This window comes from Aulostomus chinensis, chromosome 3 (assembly GCF_037954235.1).
Source record: "Aulostomus chinensis isolate RoL2024-O1b breed Wild chromosome 3, RoL_Achi_v1.0, whole genome shotgun sequence".
Taxonomy (NCBI): Eukaryota; Metazoa; Chordata; class Actinopteri; order Syngnathiformes; family Aulostomidae; genus Aulostomus; species Aulostomus chinensis.
In genome coordinates, this window is record NC_141322.1 from 20,848,562 (window position 1) to 20,867,739 (window position 19,178).

The 19,178-nt window shown below is 40.6% G+C and overlaps 2 protein-coding genes across 3 annotated transcripts in view; both read right to left on the minus strand.

The window, feature by feature from the left end:
• Positions 1 to 5,183, minus strand: part of LOC147268183 (voltage-dependent calcium channel subunit alpha-2/delta-2-like) — a 39,064-nt gene extending 33,881 nt beyond the window's left edge. The window contains exon 1 of the mRNA XM_086199507.1: positions 4,791 to 5,183. Within this exon, the coding sequence (XP_086055633.1) occupies positions 4,791 to 4,906 (116 nt within the window). The 5' untranslated portion in view covers positions 4,907 to 5,183. The remainder of the gene's footprint in view (positions 1 to 4,790) is intronic.
• Positions 5,184 to 9,380: 4,197 nt separating this feature from the next.
• Positions 9,381 to 18,035, minus strand: LOC147268184 (aminoacylase-1-like). Of its 2 annotated transcripts, none has more exons than XM_086199510.1 (15): positions 17,661 to 17,843; positions 17,391 to 17,537; positions 16,573 to 16,637; positions 15,921 to 16,025; positions 15,731 to 15,825; positions 15,462 to 15,538; positions 14,376 to 14,465; positions 12,649 to 12,705; positions 12,438 to 12,511; positions 12,284 to 12,333; positions 11,476 to 11,620; positions 11,324 to 11,392; positions 11,170 to 11,249; positions 10,173 to 10,233; positions 9,381 to 10,076 (listed from the first exon to the last, which is right to left on the minus strand). In XM_086199510.1, the coding sequence occupies exons 2-15, from the start codon at positions 17,515 to 17,517 to the stop codon at positions 9,912 to 9,914; spliced, it is 1,260 nt and encodes a 419-aa protein (XP_086055636.1). In that variant the 5' UTR covers positions 17,518 to 17,537; positions 17,661 to 17,843; the 3' UTR covers positions 9,381 to 9,911. The 2 variants fall into 2 exon arrangements, with proteins under 2 accessions (XP_086055636.1, XP_086055635.1); XM_086199509.1 differs by lacking the exon at positions 17,661 to 17,843 and adding an exon at positions 17,866 to 18,035 and having other exon boundaries at positions 9,386 to 10,076.
• Between the last annotated feature and the right edge of the window lie 1,143 nt (positions 18,036 to 19,178).

The window sequence follows — 19,178 nt, forward strand, 5'->3', positions numbered from 1 at the left end:
TACATAATCATAGTTTCGATGCATTTACCTAACGAGTTAACGTCCAATTTGCTCATATTTGTGGCCGTTTGAATAAAATAAAATGACATAACATGAGTGAACTTCACTAAAACGTACACACACAACCTCCTACAGGAGCGGGATCTCTGAGTCAAGCCAGGTTCGTAAAAGCAAAACAACTGAGCTTCTTTAGCAAGCAAGAGCGCTATTTTAAAAGTTAAATGAGTTTCAGCTCAAAGCAGATGCTGAAAAAAAACGAGAGCAGCATTTTTTTCCCCACTCCCCTAACCTAAAAACTGCACAGGTAGCAACAATCTGAAAAGCTACCACTTATTCAACAATTAAATCCACATTCAAGTTGTCATAAGGCGTAATTTTCTATCAGGCTGTCATGAGCTGATGTGTTAATATCATTAGTGCAGCCCAGAAATCGAGGCAACATTGACTGATGAAATTAAAACCACAAGTGAGCAATTGCTTTAGCTACAGAGACACTTCTGCACACATAGCGTTACACAGAAGGATGGTGAGTCAGCAGGTTGGGATTCCAACACAATTCTTATTTATGTGACAGAAATAAAAGATCTGCGCAAAAAAATAGAGGGTTAAGAATGCCAAAAAAGAAAACAAGAAAAAGCCAAATACACTGAAAAATAGAGATGGAGAGACCAATGCATAATGCAAAATATTGATTTAATTCCTTGAAATGTGCACACTTGACAGCGTTCTAGACTTGCAAACGCAGGCGTACAGAACATGCAGTCCACTATACAACAAAGTGTCAAAGTCTTCCACGGGCAGCGATGAGCTCCACTCTTCCTCAATGCTGTCAAGCGTGCACATTTGAAATGCAGAGTTGTGCATCATACAGTGGCTTCCCTCTACTATTTTTGTTTGCAGGATAAAAAATTAAACACAAACATATTCTCAAACAAAAACCTGCTTTTACATTTGATTTTCTTTCTTTCAGTGTATTTGAGAATCCTTACAGCGCAGCAAATCCACAGAGAGAGAAAATCCTAACCCCCCCCCCTCTCAACGATCCATCAGCTACCACTGACGGGATCTCACTCGCTTTCTCTCCCTCTCTTCCTCAACATAAACTAAAGAAGTGAAGGTACTAAAGTAACAAAGGTTTTAGTGGCTGAAATGTAAAAGATTATATTAGTATGCCACAACATCTGCTCATTAACCGATTACTGAACTTAACATTTCAAGCATAAGACTTCTTTTAATAAAAGAATCTATTTTACAGTTTCAACTGTTTCAACCACAAATCCCCCTCCCCGAACTCTACGTTTAAAAGTCTCGCAAAATTCTTCTTTACAGTAAATAGATGTGGTTACACGACCACTGCAAAGTGCGTCAATGCAGCTGAAGCTTAAGTTTTGTTGTTTTTTTGGTTTTTTATTTTTTTTACTGGGTGCTCCATTTCCTCTTCTCCCGAGCAGCTCGCTTGTGCTTCTCCTCTGTTACCTGCCATCCTCACACCCCTCCTGGGACCAGAGCCATGATGTGACCCATATTCACTCACAGCAGCGAGAGGCTGAGAGGGTGGAGCGGCAACATTACCAAAAATCACTCTTACACAAAGCCGCTGTAAGAGCAGACGACATTCATATGACATTCATTGCTGTCTGCCTTCATTGTTAATCAATGAGTTGATGACATGTCACTGCCAAACACTGATGCAAAAAGTGTTTGTTTTTTTTAAAGCTGCTGTCAAAATGATTTCATGATCAAAAGGAAAAGCAGAGGGTCTTTAAGAAGTCGTGTTTCCGTTTAATTGTCAAGAGAACTTCAAAGAGCTTCTGAATGTTGCAACCAAAAAGAGAAATGCTATTAGATGTACTTCCATCAGCTGGTTTAGAGGGAGAAAACTCAAGCACGCGACCCATGAAGATGGTCGTTGAGCTACGTTAAAACACAGTAGAAAAAGAAGAGGTTGCTTGTGGCCAAATCCCAGAGAGAAACCGGAGGGGTCTGGGAGACTTATTGTATTTGGGCGAGTTGTTTGGCCAGCAAGCATCAACCATGTTGCATTCTGTCTGGAGACAAAGGCAAAGTTTGGTTGAAAGGATCTCTGAATCAGAGTGAATTGGCTAAAGGGGCTTCCATCTCCCATGTTCACATTTGCTCTTTTTTTTCCCCAAAAGACCCTTTTTTCTCAATTTCTTAATTTGTCTCATTAATCTTTTCATTATGGGCATCAAAATACACCACACCATCATGTCAGAGCTGGCCAAGCGCCAGCACGTTACTGAGCAGGCAGGCCGAGGCAGAGCTGCGTTGGCCTAACGACTGATGAGATACAAAAGCAGCAGCAACAGGGTCATCATCCTTGCCCTCCATGCTGTATTTAACTGTCCTGTGCTCTATTTCCCCGTATATTGACTGTTTTTGTGATGCAGAATGTGATGCACTTGGCTGAAAAACAGAGGAAACTGCTCGTCTCCCTGCGGGAACAAAAATCTGCGTATTAAAAAAAACTTCACTGTATGCAGGTATGTGTTGGAAAAGGAGGTATAAGATGGTCTCAGCAGCAGCTATGGTTTATGTTCATCTTCAGGATATTTTACAGTGGACTGCTTCAGCAACTATGTGGAGCGTGCAATCGACTTTGTCTCTTTTTAATGACACACCAGTTTATCAACATTACATCCAGCCTGTTCAGCTTGACGATAGAAAATGTATCACGAACCTGAAGAAACAGACTCTCTCGGTACTGTTTCATCCTGATTTTAAAGTTTTAACAAGCTAGCAAGTCAAATTTTAAACTTGAAATCATCATTATGTGTTTTTGTAGTCCAAACTGGACGTTCGCATCACATTGGGTTCGATCAACCACAAGCCAGTGAGATTTTCCACCATTACAGAAAATAGGCTCTTACACCATCTTTATGATTTGTGAAGCACAAATGTGATCATTGGAGGTACGAAGCTAAAGTTATGCTCTCAACCAACTACACCACATGACTGCAACGCCACCACAACTATCTTCACGCTCCCGCTGTTTTCAGCATGAAAACCTCTGTAGTCTCGTTTAGCCCCTTGTTAGCGATGGCTGTTTACACTAAATTGAAAACCATGACGTTTCTTGCGTCCTTAGACTCAAACGCTAAAATAGCTGAAGCTTGTATCGTGTTACTGGAGATGTATGACTGAAAACTCATTCAAAAATCCCCTCGACTTCGAGACGAGGAGCCCAGATATTCAAGAATGCTATACTGAGTCCCTGAGCCTCCCTACAGAAGACAGCGTGTTAGCATCAGAGTCCACCGCTGTTGTGAAAAAAGAAGGAAATTTAACTTCCTTGGCATGAGCTGAGGGAAAGGAAGGAATCCCTGTAATGTCATGGTCATGGGCCCATCTCCCAAATTGGGAACCAGTACAATACATTAACCATTAACCTCCTCCTTTTCTCTGGAGCATAAATACACTACATGGATTGAAATTTCTTTTGTGGTATCTAAAATCCTGCAGCAGATGATCTATCTATCTATCTATCTATCTATCTATCTATGCGGGAGACAGAGAGACTGAAGGGGAGGGGCGGGGAAAGGGCGATGTGAGAGAGGTGGAATAAATCCTGGCTGCTGCAGTATTAATTCTTAATTGGAATGAGATGCTGTTCTTCAGCGTAGCAACTCTGCTTCATTTAGCTTACATGAAGAGACCCAGGGCAGAGGGCTGTGTAGCTATTTCCAAGCACTCAGCAGAAAAACCAGCGGAAAAGAGGAGGAGAAAGAGGAGGAGGAGGAGGTGGAGGAGAAGGAGGAAGCAGCAGCAGCAGCAGCAGCTACTCTATAGAAATAACCCACTTCATCATAAAATAAACACTCTCATACCTCTCTGATTTATAGACCCCTTTCCTAATTGGCAAATACACCTCCGTTCTACAGCTGTGATTGGCCAGAAATCCCTCACTGTGCCCCGGAGATGAGAAGACCATCTGGCTGTTCCTCCCTCCAGAGCAGCCAGCGTGTGGAGCCTGGAGGTGGGTTAGGGTTAGTTCAAGCCCAGCTGTACTTAACAGTTAATGGGTTAAAAGGTTGAGAATATTGAAGTACAAGCACAGGGTGAATTACAACCAGAGAGAAAATGTTCACGCTTGTGTAGGCCTGAAGCAGGAAAGTACCAGAAAAACAACACCCTCCTACTTCTTGTACTTCAGAAAACTATGACTCCCATGCGTTTTACAACATTAGGTCTTTATTTAGTTGTTTCTTTTTGAAACTTGTAAGCCTGTATCTCCCAGCACAAGAGCAGCATGGCAACCCTGTAAATTATATTTTCCAACAGTCTCAATATCGATCCAATGTAATTAAAGCTGCCGGAACTTCCCTGGCACGCAAACACTAACTCCATCTTTGCCACCCTCTTAATGACAGCTGCCTCCTGGATGGAACTACAGGTAGATCAATGATGACTGGTGTTAAAATTACATCAACACAGACACATAATGGGAGCCACAAGAGATCTGGGCTCAAAACATCAGAGAAATGGGAAATACCACTGAATATTAACTTGAAAAATATCATGGAAGGTCTTCCTGACTGGGAGATTTGATTGCGTATATGTGCCTATCTTACCAGCTGTCTAATGTATGCCCAGCCACACAAACACACACCTTCGAAAAATACCAGGCATTGATATAATCGCCAGCATTGTCAAGTTATGTAACATCAGATTAAACAGGCGGACTGAAGTATCTCTTGGCTCTGGAGTGGACAAACCCAAAGTTGTCTCATCCCAGAGCCGAGCGCAGTGTTTTCCTCCCGGGGACTTACGTGTATTGCTGTGGGAACGTGAGACTCTCTGCTCCAGGCCACGATGCGCTGAAAATCAAGATAATCTGGAGAGGTACCAAGCGGACGATGCTGCAACACCTTTTTCCTATCGCCATTTTCCATTAAAAAAAAAAAGCTCGTCACAAGGATTTGGTGCCTGGATGAAGCGGTCCGGACTGTCTCCGGGGCGCACAGCGAGCTGGCGTACAGAAGGATCAGTTTCCTGACGAGTTCATCTCCGTTTTTGCTGTCAAGTGGACGCGGAGGAGGAAGGCTTTGGCCGTGGAGGCATCACGAACGGTGGGAGTAATGCAGCTGCCAAGACACTGCAGAGTCTCTCCTCCTGCTCCCACATATACCACCACCTCCACCACCAACACAGGCCGGCGCGTCCCCGACAGCTCTCTCTCTCTCTCTCTCTCTCTGATCAGCAGCCCGTGGATCCAGGCGCGTTCACGCTCACCAGGCAACAGCGAAGCAGCAGTGGAGGAATATAGTTTGGCTTTATTTAGCCAATCTCTGCAGAGCGACGCGGCATAAATTTACTTTTTATACAAGAGCTGCATGGGAGCGCTGAATGCCAAGGGATGCAAATATAGAAACTGAATGTAAGACAATGGAACTGCCTCAACAATGACAATAAAACAGACACAACGATGTCAGATAAGTTAAATATGACGGTTAAATCACTGTGTCAAACCAAAGCGGACCTTCTTCTCTTTCCTCCATTTGTGCTTAAAGTTTCCATCACTTGTAGAAGACACAAACATCCAGTCGTTATTGTTTTGCAGCCATTTTTCCTTATGAGCACAGCAGCAGTACAGGTGTTAAAAGGAGAATTCAGCTCAAGGACCTTCAGCGAGACAAGCCCGCGGCAGCTCAGGATAGCAAAGCTGGAGAAGCTGCAGAATCAGAGTCACATTCACTGCCAAGTTCAAGGTTTTTTCACTTAAAGAGGATTTTTATCCTTGGTAGAATAGGTGCAAAATTCCAGACAACATAGACGCAGAAATTATACTTATATTAAACAAAAAACAACAACAAAAAAAACGTTCTGAATAAGAGCCTTGACCTTAAATATGAACTTGAAATACAGCAGTGTGGTTGCATCTTCTGCTCTGTGTGTCTTTCAAAGTGACCTTGACCTTTAACCTCCAAAACCTTTTCACTTCATCCTCCAGTCACTTCGTCCTCCAGTCTGAGGGGGAGTGGGAATGGAACAGATGTTGCACACATGTTGCACGCACGTGAGGGGACAGCGACCTTGACCTTGACCAGCAAAGTATGTTCAATTCATCCCTGAGGTTCCAGCGTTGCGCCACATTTGAAGAGTGGATGGGTTCGTGATCATTCTGTCAGAAAGAGTTCATTCATTACCCGTTCTATCTTCTCATTTGGCCTTGTTTTTAAGGTCGATTTATGTTTATTGTTTTAGCGTATTTATCAAGCCTATTTGTAGATTTTCGGTTTGTTGTAATCAAACCATGCCTTTCTCTGTTCTTGTTTGCACCCCTACCAAGTCCAGCGTAGGGTGATGGGGCGAGCAGCGTTTGCTTCGCTAACTGTATTATTAATTAAGTCGCAAATAAATATATTCAGGAGTGTAAATGAAAAAAAGAATGAGTAGAACAGTTATTATAGAACTGTGTTAGAAGACAAATATTTATGTCTGATGCATGTCCATGTTCATGAATATAGATGAGATTAGAGCAGTCCCTGGAGTCCCAAAGGTTCAGTGGCCTTATTATCATATCGTGAAAATATATGGTCATGTAGCCAAACGCAACAATCTCTGTACAGCGCCGAGTCAGCACGAAACAGAGCAATTAAGTATGGCAACGCACGACCTCACAGGACCCCCAACATTTCTCAGGAGATAGAAGATCAAATCTGGAATAAAAACTGAAAATGAATGAGGAACTGGGAAAAATGAAATGTTAGTGAGAAAACAGTTTTTAAATGTGAGAGTTAAATTGTTTCATCAACCAACCGAGTCCTCAGCACCTACAGTAACAGTGTAGGTCTTTCAGTTTTGTATTTTACTTTTAGACTGTTGAAACATCCTCTCCACAGACATAAGTGTATGATATTAAATAACATTATAATACAGACAGCAAAATAGCCACAAATCCTCCTGAAGGGAGTTAAGAAATAGCCATCTGGTCTCAAACCCTTAACATGAATCATCAGCAGTAACAATCTGAGCAATGACAAGAAAAATATATTAAGAATTCATATATTTTGGCACAAAGGTATGATAAAAACATGATGAAAAACGAGTGGTTGCGCAAATTTAAGGCTCATTACTAAACAATTTGCGGGAATCGTAGCTGAATGCCTTCGGTTATGTGACACGCTGATGAAAGTCAGAGTGGTAACGGTTACGGCCGTAGTGCTGCAGCGTTTGGCAAAATGAACGGCTCCACACAGACGCTAGACAACCCAACACTTGACATGTTGGAGGACGGCAAACGAAAAAAGCATCAGCAAATGCAGTGGTGTGGAGATTTTACACTAGTTTTATGGGAACACACATTGCTTTTGACAGCGGTGTAAAGAATGTGCTAATTTTCCCACCCTTCCTGCTGCTTTTTTAATTTTTTTTTTTCAACAGCCATTATAGCTGCACGTCAGTCCCTATTTGCACTACAGCTAGGAGAGCTGCATATCAACATTATAATCCTGATGAGAGCGCAGCAGGGTGTGTGGGGAGGACTGGAGGAGACAGGTTAAAGCACCCCGTGTGGCCTGCAAGCTCCTCCAGCCTGGCTGAACCTGAACTCTGACTGAAGGAACAAACAGAAGCTAATGGCCTGAAAATGATAGGACCGGCTGATGTTCCGCAGCGTTTGTTCTACTAGATGACATGACAATCTCTACTGCTACAGAGGAATTTTGAAATTGTTTAACAGCATCTGTGTGCGAGCAGCCATGCACTCAGGTGTTGGGGAGCTGACCCGACAGGATGACTGCACCTATTTCTGCCCCCTCTGGGAGGAAGGATGTGGGTTCAGCTTTTAGTCATCTCCCTGACGGCTACATGTGCTAATACAGCTGTCATGTCCTGGGGATAGAGGAGACTAATTACCGACTGCTCCGTCTTCCTGCCAGTCCCCCTCAGAGAGCCAAACACTGTTAATTGGACGACAACACCGAAGGGAGCTGAACTGTGTGTGAAAGCAACCTTTACTTCACATAAACAGCATTACAAACCAAGAGAAAATAGAAATCTCTCCTTTTATCTTATTGCACCTCCACTTAACATCTGAATATGAAAATTTGCCCTTACAGCCTAAACAAGTTCAGAAATGTACACAATGCCTCTCTGACGTGTCATGAAGGTGAACCATAGTGAACTCCTGTGGCCACTTAAAACTGCAACCTGGCCAGCAAATTACAGTTCCACAAACATCTTATTCACCTTTTAGTTCAACACAAAAACAGCACACAACACAAAGACGTTACAGTTAGCATGGATTTCACCAGTTCATTGCAAAATCCCGGTACTAAGCACCAGGATTTTTTTTTTTTTTTAACATGTATCCTAAGTGTATTTTTAAAGTAAAATGTGTTCAAACTCCTCTAAGGAATCATGTAATTAGTTTACCTTTGCAGCTTTTCAGTAGCAAACCTATACTTGACCAAATAGAATGGTAGCGTCTACTTACATTGTTAGTATATAAACCCACATTAGTGCTTTCCCTGGGCTGACATTTGGGCCACCACTTTAGAGACTTAAGGATTTTGCCTTAAAAATGTAAGTGTCTTTACCGAACCTAAAACTGGATCTAAATCAAAGCAGTGAAAGCCGGTTATTTCTGTCTTCATCTGCGCTGTGACAGCTGAGCCAGAGAGATGATATTATTGGGCTGTCTGTCCGTCCATTCCACTCTTAACATGATTCCATGTTAATTTCTTCAAGTTTGGCATTAACATCCACTGGGTAAACTGAAGATTTTGGTGGTCAAAGGTCAAGGGTGTTTCTACAGCGATGCAGGATTCCTATTCACTTTTAATGTTTCTCAATACAATATTTCAAAAAATATAAAATGTAAAATATGAACACTGGACCAACTTTCACCTGAAGATTCCAGTAGATTAAAATCTCTGTGGACACCAAAGTTAGGAGGATTTTACCAATTCTGCATGGAAGTTGAGCCAGAGGTTTTCAACTTGGAAGGACGGCCTCCCCAGGAGTACAGTAAAAAGAAATAAACTGTTGCTGCTTTGGTTCTTGAAATCCTGTAAAACCGTGTTAATCCACTTCACATACAGAGTGAAATATTGGTCTGCTGCTCAGAAAATCAGGTGATGTACGAGTAACCAAGATTCACCCGATGAGTTACAGGCTATTCGTCATTCAGTCTTGTTAGATCCTTCGCGGCCCTCCAGAAAACAATATTCTGTTTTTTGTACAATTAAGAGGAGAAACAACTCTTGGCGGTGTGTTGCCTTTCGCTACATCAGAACAAGAGATGCACTACATGGCCATGATTGTGCACTGCTCTGATCTACTGTAGATTTATGTTTTATTGATTAAATGAAGTTCTTCCAAAACAACTCTGATCTCAGATCTAGTCTTTAATAATATTAGTACTCTTAGTAATATCATGTCAATGTGGAGAACACAGATCTACATCTCATATTAGATCAAATAAAATCATACTCATGTTTATTCAAGTGCACTTTATTAAATAAAATTCTGACTCTAAAATTTTTAACTTTCAAAACTGATTAAAAAGTGGCGATTAAATGACATTTGATTTAAACCTCGTCAATCAAAGTCAGGTTCACATTAGTGTGAATAGGGAATCATGGTTTACACGTTAAGTGATATTCTCTTCAGGCTTCATTCACATGAACACACTGCATTTCAACTAACAGTAAGTTTATCATCTGCAAAAATTAGAAATGCAAAGCTTACTGCACATACGTCCTGAGAATCTTCACAGAAAAAAAAATCAAGAATACCAAAGGCTAATTTCTCAGTATTTCTGAATGATTTACATTTAAGTTATTCTTTGGTAAATGCAAAAAATGAAATCAAGCTTAGCTTGTATATTCCTATGGAAATACCTGACTCAAGTAAAGACCGAGCTCCGCAGTGAAATAAGGACTTGGCTAAGCCTCATCAGGACGGGCAGGTATGCTGGCGAGAGCCGGGATGAGCCTCTTGTACACGTCGATGCCTCTCAGGAAGACGTGCTCATTAAGGTACTCGTTGTGATCATGCAGCAGGATTGGTGTCTGGTTCATGGGGGAGAAGCCGATAGCTGGGATACCCACCTGAAGAAGGAGTGAAGAGTCAGAGGAAGGAACATTTACAGTTGTTTTTTTTTTGTCTTAATAAGCCTGTAGTCAAACAAAGGAACACATACTCACCGCTCGAATGAAACGGCTGTCTGTGGCAGCTGGAAATATTTCCTTTTCCAGAGTCATATTCCTGCAGTAGAGATATTGAAATAACACTTCCATGTGACGAGGACAGCAACCTCATAGATGCGCAATGTCCAACACATAGAAGCGCCACGTCTACTATAGACAGGAAGGAACAGTCCTGTATGTTTCCAGTTGAATGGAAGTAATAGTAGACAGAGTAGACAGAGCGAGGGTACAGTACTGTGGGAGGGTGAACGCTGCAGCTGAGGCGTGAGGGGTCATGGAGAAAATGTCTAATACAGGATGACTCAATTTAGGCAACTGGTAAGTCCTAAGTTGATTATTTTTGAGAATTACGATGACCTGGATGACTGAGAATATACACAAATACAATACAGGATGACAATTGATTCTATCAGGTTCTGTCAGGTTAGTTGAATGAACACACTGTCAAGTCGGTCCTCAGAACTGAAGGTCTGCTTAGGCATGGGACTGTAAGAATCTTTAATGTAAAATTCATGACATCATCTGGTAGATTTTAAATACTTTTGGAAAAACACCCATACAAATGAACGTTTTCTTACTGGATGTGCATATCATGGAGGAGCGGGTCAGCGTAAGATGATGGACACACATTTGCTCTCTACCATTTTCACTGAGGTTTCTATTACTGCAAACATGTTATAATAGATGGACTCATGACCACGTGAGGAAAGTAGCACACCAGTGCAATCAGCTCTGGTTTAAAGACGTTTAATGACGGGATACTTTCTGACCTGCACTCACCAAAGACCCAACCTTCTCTGTGTTTTATTCACAGAATGTGAGTGGGAAAACAAACGTGGACAGTATGTTGAAGGTGATTTGACCGAACCAAAGCAGAGCAGCCTCCCACAGACAGCAGGGCAGCCGGACTCTGAACACTAGCTGCGGTGGCGAAAGTGGACAGTTGTGGTTTGGCTACAGACTTTGAGGATGTAACAGGAAAGAAAGTACTCACATTGCCTTGCAGGTGTCACTGAAAGCGCTCCACCAAAGATCACTGTCCTCTGTTGATGTCACATTCTGGTTCATGTGTTTCTGGAACACAAGACTGCTGATTCAATTCATCTGACAACACAGGCAGAGCAACAACTGAGTGAAGCTTTACCGACCTGAGCAAATTCGTAAGTGACATCTTCCCCCGCGTTCTTACACCACTGCTTGATCTGCTTTTCAAAATCCTGACAGAATCACAGTGATTAAAAGGTGACTGCAGATGGCAGGGGGGCATTCTCTAAATCTACAGACGGGAAAACGCGCCCACCTGTAGGTTTACTGTAGGTGGTATTCTTAAGTCAAAGCTGACGTCCATTTCAGCAGGGATGACATTGTAGGCCACGCCCCCTTTCACCATTGTCATGTTCACTGTAGTGACATCACCAAGTGTGAAACACTCACTGGTGTTTAGCCTGAAAAATCATGTAGATAGTGATTAAATGACTGCAATTAAATGTATTTTTGCACAACTGAAAGTGAAAACTGATCTGACTCATCCTCAAGGAAATTTAACTCAAACCTTAAACATATAATTGTATTGATAAATATACAAATACAAATGGAATCAACATTAAGGCTTCATTCTATAGGTCCATTGTTACACATAATTTCCAGGAAAGCCTCTTCAGTGAAATTATGTAGCAAGGCACATAAGACCTAAGAAATGATCAAAAAAAGTGGCACATTGTTTTAGCAAAATAAACCTGACAAATGTGCTTGAGCACATGTATTCTAACCATTACAGCATTAGTGCATAAATCTGGACTGCTAAAATCGTTCAGCTTGGATCAGTTGAGTTTCTTCTAATAGCGATTGAAAACATTAAACTAGTTTAAAAAAACAAAACAAAAAAAACATCGTAACCCGAAGCAGCAACTCTTGCTCAGTCAGAACAGTGAACATTACAGGTTTTGTGAGCCATTTTGAACTTCCTGTAGGGATTAAAGCTCACAAACTTTGGCTGATACAAAAAATAGATAGATGTCTTTATAAAGTATCAACACAAACTAACCAATCACAGCAGAACATTAATAAGAACATCCATCATATGTAAATTATCTTCCTCCCAGTCTCACCTGTGTTTCTCCTTCTCTCTGAAATCCAGGAAAGCGTTTATGACTTGGCGCTGTAAGAAGAGCAAAAGACATGCGTCAAAGAAACCTTTTAACATTTCTGATGACACGTTTCTATGATTACACATATTCATTAACGGCTGACATTGGAACTAACCAGCTTCTCAGCAGCTGTGTTCTCCACAAACCTGGACCCATGACCAGGACTGCCAGGGCAGTGGATTGTAATCCCTGGAAAGAAGACATCCTTCTGCTTGATTCATAATCAACATTATTATTATTTTTAAAAATGCCAAAATTAGGGAGAGAAAAATCCTGCAAAAAATATCATGGAATTAGATCAGATGGTTGAAGTATTTTCTACTTACACCAGGGATTCCTTTCTCCATAAAACACAGTGAAGGCCTTGCTGGGGTTGGCCAGACCTACAGAACACACACAAACACACACACACACACAGCATTAATGTGCGTTTACACCGGAACCTCCACAACTAGCTACTGTAATCTATTACTCTTTTGCTTTTGGCTGAAAAATAAAAAGAGGGTCATTTACATCAGTGGAGACACTTGGTTTTGTCAGACTTTGAATCAGACCTTGATCCTGGAACAGGTAAAGGTGACCATTTATTGTTATGTAGATCAATGAGGGAAAGACATGGAGGCAAATAATGCCAGAAAAAAATGGTAACTCTGCAAAACGAGCCATACAAGGAGAGTTCATGGATAAGTAGTGCTGTTTATACAACATGTTTATACTTTGAAGTCTGTGACAGCAACAACCCGGAACGGCTCCACTGATTGCTGTTTATTCAGCACACTCAAGCTTGGGAACGAAAAACAAAGACCTGATGTCTGATCCAGTTTGTTTAAATCTGATGCTAAATATGTTTGAACGGTTTTAAACTGCAGCCAACTGGCAGAAATCCACCTTAAACAGCTTCACAGACGGCTGGCACGCTTGTGGGTTTAGATGACAGTCGGGGAAAAAATGTAGCCTTTCAAGCATCACGATTCTCTTTTAAAAGATTATTTCTTACCATGACCCCCCCCCCCCCCCCCAAAAGACAATGAACTCTCTTCCATCCATCCATCCATTTTCTACCGCTTATCCTGTTAAGGTTCGTGGGGGGCTGGAGCCTATTCCACCTGCCTTCGGGCGAGAGGTGGGGTTCCCCCTGGACAGGTTACCAGTCCATCACAGGACCAACACATAGAGACAGACAACCATTCACACTCACTCTCACACCTACAGTCAATTTAGAGTATCAATCAGCCTCGTCCCCTCTTGATGTCTTTGGACTGTGGGAGGAAGCTGGAGTACCAGAGAGAACCCACACAGGTACAGGGAGAACATGCAGACTCACACAGAAAGATCGCATGCTCAAGCCCGCCTTGCTGTGAGGCAACAGTGCAAACCACTCCACCAATCAACTCTCTTTTAAAATTCAATTCTTCACACTGTGATCGCTTGTAATAGAAACCTTATTTCCCTGAGTTGTGTAACAGTGGGACTGCGTGTGTGTGTGTGTGTGTCTACACTCTCCCTCTCCATACAGCTTCCATGGTGGGAAAACCAAGAGCTAGTCGCAGACCGTTCACAGCCCCAGTACGCCTGCTGCCATCATGAAAACCATCTTTAAAAGACTTTTCTAACCTGCACAGACTATGAATTTAATTATGGATCATAATACAGTACGTGTGGGAAAAATAGCAAACAGCACAGAAATTTGGGGGTAAAAATTCAACACATCTGCGATCATTTTAGCGTTGATTCACAACCAATTGAATCAATAGGTGCCTAAAGATTCCAAGCTCTAAATTAGATTACCCTGGTGAAATTGGTTATGTGGCTTGAAGCAAACAAATCGCTACGGTAACCTGCAGCTTAACATACTGCACTTTGCACAGTTGAGTAATTGCCCTCGGTGTTAAACTCATTCATGATGTACTTTGATATCAAACTTGAACAGACGACTGCCAACTTAACAGAAAAGATTAAACACTGACCCGAGTTTCAACTTACGAGTGACTTTCTGAACTCAAATTGTTATTTACTGACTTCTGAAAATTGTTGTTAAGAATTATTTATTTACCTTCATCGAGGGCAAAGCCAATGTTTAACTTCTGGAACTCTGGATGCTTGACAAATGTTTCCATTCCCTTGTGACCTCCAACTTCTTCATCTAGAGAGAAAAGTTTAAAATTTAGTGTTGGAGAACAGATAACATTCTAATTAAAGATGATTACACGTGCTCATGTTGTTGTTGAGCACGCAAGAAAAGCTTCCTAAACTGAGTCAAGGCCCCGTTTGAGGCAATCTTCATTCTCCATTCAATGATAACTGGACAGCAGTGAGGGGTAGATATTAGTTAGCAATGCTGTGTTCAACTTTCATCTTTTAACAGCTTCAAAGACTTGAAAGAGAGAGTACATTTAGAAAAACTTTGAAGCAATGTGAAATCTGTCATGTTTACAGTGCTGTTGGTATTTTTGGAGGGAGCAACATGTGCTGCCCCCCCCCCCCCCAAGCTCAAACCATATGGTTGAGCTTTAGGGTGCATTCCATGACAAACTAATAATTTGTTTCATGTACTGAGTGGAAAGTGTGTGTGTGTGTGTGTGGGGGGGGGGGGGGGGGGGGGGCTCTGTCTGTCAGGAGGGCCAGGAGTTTTAAAAACAAACAAAAACCTCTTGGCTTTTCCTGAGAAACACCTCTATGAACAATACCAATTTCCCTTAGAGGGAATTATTTACCTTTGGATCCACAGGCTGTACCACTCCCACAGACTGTGTTCCTTCAACTGACACATTTACATATTGAGAACCAGCTGCAGCAGAAAGAATGACACTAATATTGATTTTTACACCATAATCTTTGTCATACATTCATCTAATGATTATCCCTGTTGATGAGATAGATCTGCTTGCATGTTGATGATAGAAGAGTGGTACTGAAAAGTCTGTTGATGGACACATTCACACTGTCAGCTATTTCTTGTAGCTCTCCCTCCTGCTTTGACAGCAGCTACTGTGCTCTGTTTAGACTGAGTCCTCATACCACCCTCGTGGTATCACTTATCATGGATGTCTGGGTTTATCAGGAAAAAGCCCTGAGAATGCTAACTGGCTTCAGAATCCAAACCCCTGATTGAAATGTGTATCGGCTTCCAAAATCTTACCAGGAACAAACATTAAGTGCACGGTGCGCAACAATTTCCGTCCCTCTGCCCTGAGTCTTCGAACCGCTTGGATGTACCTACAGAGAACAAACGGAGACACAGCAGAGTTGTGATAGAAACACGGGACAGAGTCTGAGCTCACAGTATGCAGGAAGGATGAGTGGGTGCTACAGTGTTCTCATAGAGGATCATTAACAGTGAAGATTACAACAACACTAGAGCACAAATCCTGTTTCACAAGACTAGTTATCAAGGCAGTTAATACCCACTGTATAGTTACACATTTCATGTCCTGTGATCCCCGGGCATAAATGTTGCCCTCTGCATCTTTGAAAGCACTGAAAGCATCGTATTTCCAATGTTCCTGGAGAAGAGATTCATATCAAATCTATTTTTTTTTCATTTCTATCACAGGTAATAACAGGATTGTAGCACCATAAACAGAGGAGGACAACACACCTGGAAAACAGGGACAACATCTGTGTGGGAATTCAATAAAATGGATTTCAAGGTGGGGTTAGTCCCTTCCCATGTCATGATGGACACCACACGGCCTGGACAGACCTGAAGGGACAGAAACAGACAGAGAGCATTGTTCACTCATTAAAAAGGGCTACTCTTTTCTAGGGGCTCAAGCACGCCCCCTCTCCATTTTATGACATAGGAAAGTAGGAAAAAAACCATAAAATTCCCCCAAAACTACTTTATCTATGAACCACATCTTGAAATAAACATATATCCAGGCTGCTCTACATGACATCTCTTTGATGACATGTAATACTTCACCTTCTTTAACTACCCCCCCCCCCACACACACACACACAAACACTTTACACCACACCCTCAAACAAATTCATAAAGAATCATTTATGAAAATAATGCAGTGTTTATTCCATTACTCATTTCTCTTTTAACAGATAACAAACAGATCAAAATAAACTGCTGTGCTGGTACTGTTAAAACATCAGATTGCCATTCAGAAAAGTAGTATTGATCACATCTTAAGATCAACCCATCCCTTTTAATGTCTGCATTGAAAAGCATGCGCAAATCTTCGCTGTCTCATCATTTTGTCTTGAATATGGATTCAATTACACTCACTAACACACACCTCTATCTTTTTCATTGGCAGTGCCAGCTCCTCTGCTATTCTGTCCAGGAACTTCAGAGCAGCATCTATAAACAAATCAACAGATGGAAGAACAGACTGTTTTAATGTGTGGTGGAAGATAATTCTTACTTTTCTAGTAAATGAAAAGGATAAGACATGAATTAGTGTTTGTATCTGTGCAGATCTAACTAACACCCCCCCCCCCCCCCATCACCACCCACCCCCCAAAAAATAAAAGGCACTCCTCTGACCCCTCTAAAGGTAGTCCTTTATCTGGCACTAAGATGTTAGCTGTGCATTATAATGTTTTCCTGCTAAAGTAGACATCCGTATGATTCACAGGACCAAAGACTTCCTACATCAGTGAAAGTCCGGTTTGAATATTCTACTTCAACAGAAGTGGTTACATATGTGTGAGTGAATTTACGTCATTATTAAAAATACAAATACACAATCTGCATGATCCTCGAACCATTGAGGTCAAAGGTCATGTTATTTTCTGGCGTGTGTTCCAATTGATAATGTCCTGGAGAATTTGGGAGGTTGCAAAATTGAAAGTACATCGACTTTAGTAGGTTTAGCCTTTGCATCATATTTAATTCCAACACACTAATAACTGATGGATTAAGATATATATGAGACGAATACTCCCTTTGAAATGAATTGCAGCACCAATACTAAGTCCTCTAAAACTCCAAACGTTCAAGGAAAGTGGACACCTCGTCGGTGTATTGAGGTGCTTTATTACCTTCCACCCCTGATAAATGCCAATACTCCAAACATGATATACCCAATGGCTATGAATAGAAGTATCTCACCGTAGTCCGGCTCCGGGTGGACCGTTTTGAGACGCAGGTACTCTCTGAACAAACTGACGGAGGGGTCCTCACCCTCAGGAGTCCTCTGTCCACCTCCAACACCTGGACCGTCTTTGTCAGGAAGCATGGTGTCTCCGATATTATCCTCTGATACAGAAATAATGTCAATCTTATAATATCAGCCAATTTTTTTTTTTTTGCTACCATTTAACAGCCAGCGTCTGCTGCTGCTGCGTCGTTATCGACCAGGCCGGTAGCCTCGACTGTTACCTGCTGTCCAGCTGGAGTAGCAACACGAAGCTAAAATGTTAAACTAGGCTAGGCACGCGCTCGTTCTGTGGTTACGTGTTAACGGCTCGTAAACAAGAGCAAGTAAGGTGACCTGAGAAGTCACGACGATAAAAAAATAAAAAAAAAAGGATAATTTATTCCATCGTTATTTCCGAGCAACAGCAGATACAAGTGCACTACTTACCCCGGCCAACAATTCTCTACCTCGGGGTCTTCTGCTGTCGGCACACGACTGCTCTTGTTCCTTCTTTTCAAAATAAAGTCCTTCGTACATTTTATAACAATTGATCATTTTTACTCGCTTTTGGTTATCATATTTCACTAAACGCTCATCCAATGGGATAAAAAATTGAATACGTTATAGAAAACCCTGGAGAAGAGGGCAAGACAGATGGTTTAAATAAAGTTTTTGATTTTAAGGAAACACTGGAAATTTCTATAGATGAATTACAATTCTAGTCCATTCAAGCTGGGTCTTTGTTGTAGAACATAAACGCCGTTCTGCGGAGCTGTCCTGTATGAATCTGTGGCATCTTTAAACAGACACAATACTTCGATTCAAGATAGGCATTCAATTACTCCCCTGGAATGAAAACTATTAAATGTATCGATGTGGGCGACTAAAAAAAAAAGTCTAAAACTAATAAAAGGTTTAGATATATTTAAAATACATATAACTATGTTTCTATTTAGCTGGTAAATCATTCTTTAGATGTGATTCATAGCTTGATGAAAGAAATTATTCACTCTGACCAAGAACTAACTAAAATTATATTTTGTAATTGGTTATTAATATGGAAGAAGTATTTCCAGCACTACCAGATGAGTGTATGATTTAAAAAATACAGTGTGCTTATTCTAAAGTAGCTTATTTAGCATCAAAGCTCTGGTTGGTGTTTATATATATATATATATATATATATATATATATATATATATACATATATATATACATATATATACATATATACATATATATATACATATATATACATATATACATATATACATATATACATACATACATATATATACATATATACATACATATATACATACATATATATACATACATATATACATACATATACATATATATATACATATATACATATATATATACATATATACATATATATATACATATATACATATATATACACGTATATATATACATATATATATACACATATATATACATATATATACACACATATATATATACATATATATACACATATATATATATATATATATATATATACATATATATACACATATATATATATATATATATATATATACATATATATACACATATATATATATATATATATATATATATATATATATATATATATATATATATATATATATATATATATATAAAAACAACCTTTAACTTTAAAGCTTTCTGCAGCACCTGCTAAAAAAGAATGCAGATTTGACTAAAAGGGAAGTGCAACAGCACCTTTAAACATTCGGCAATGTTAGACA

Coding starts and splice junctions, on each gene's coding strand:
- LOC147268184 (XM_086199510.1), bottom strand. CDS start 17,517: ATGCTTCCTGACAAAGACGGTCCAGGTGTTGGAGGTGGACAGAGGACT. Junction 12,706..14,375: donor TGGCTTTGCCCTCGATGAAG/GTAAATAAATAA, acceptor TGTGTTCTGTAG/GTCTGGCCAACCCCAGCAAG. Junction 11,393..11,475: donor CACCTACAGTAAACCTACAG/GTGGGCGCGTTT, acceptor TGATTCTGTCAG/GATTTTGAAAAGCAGATCAA.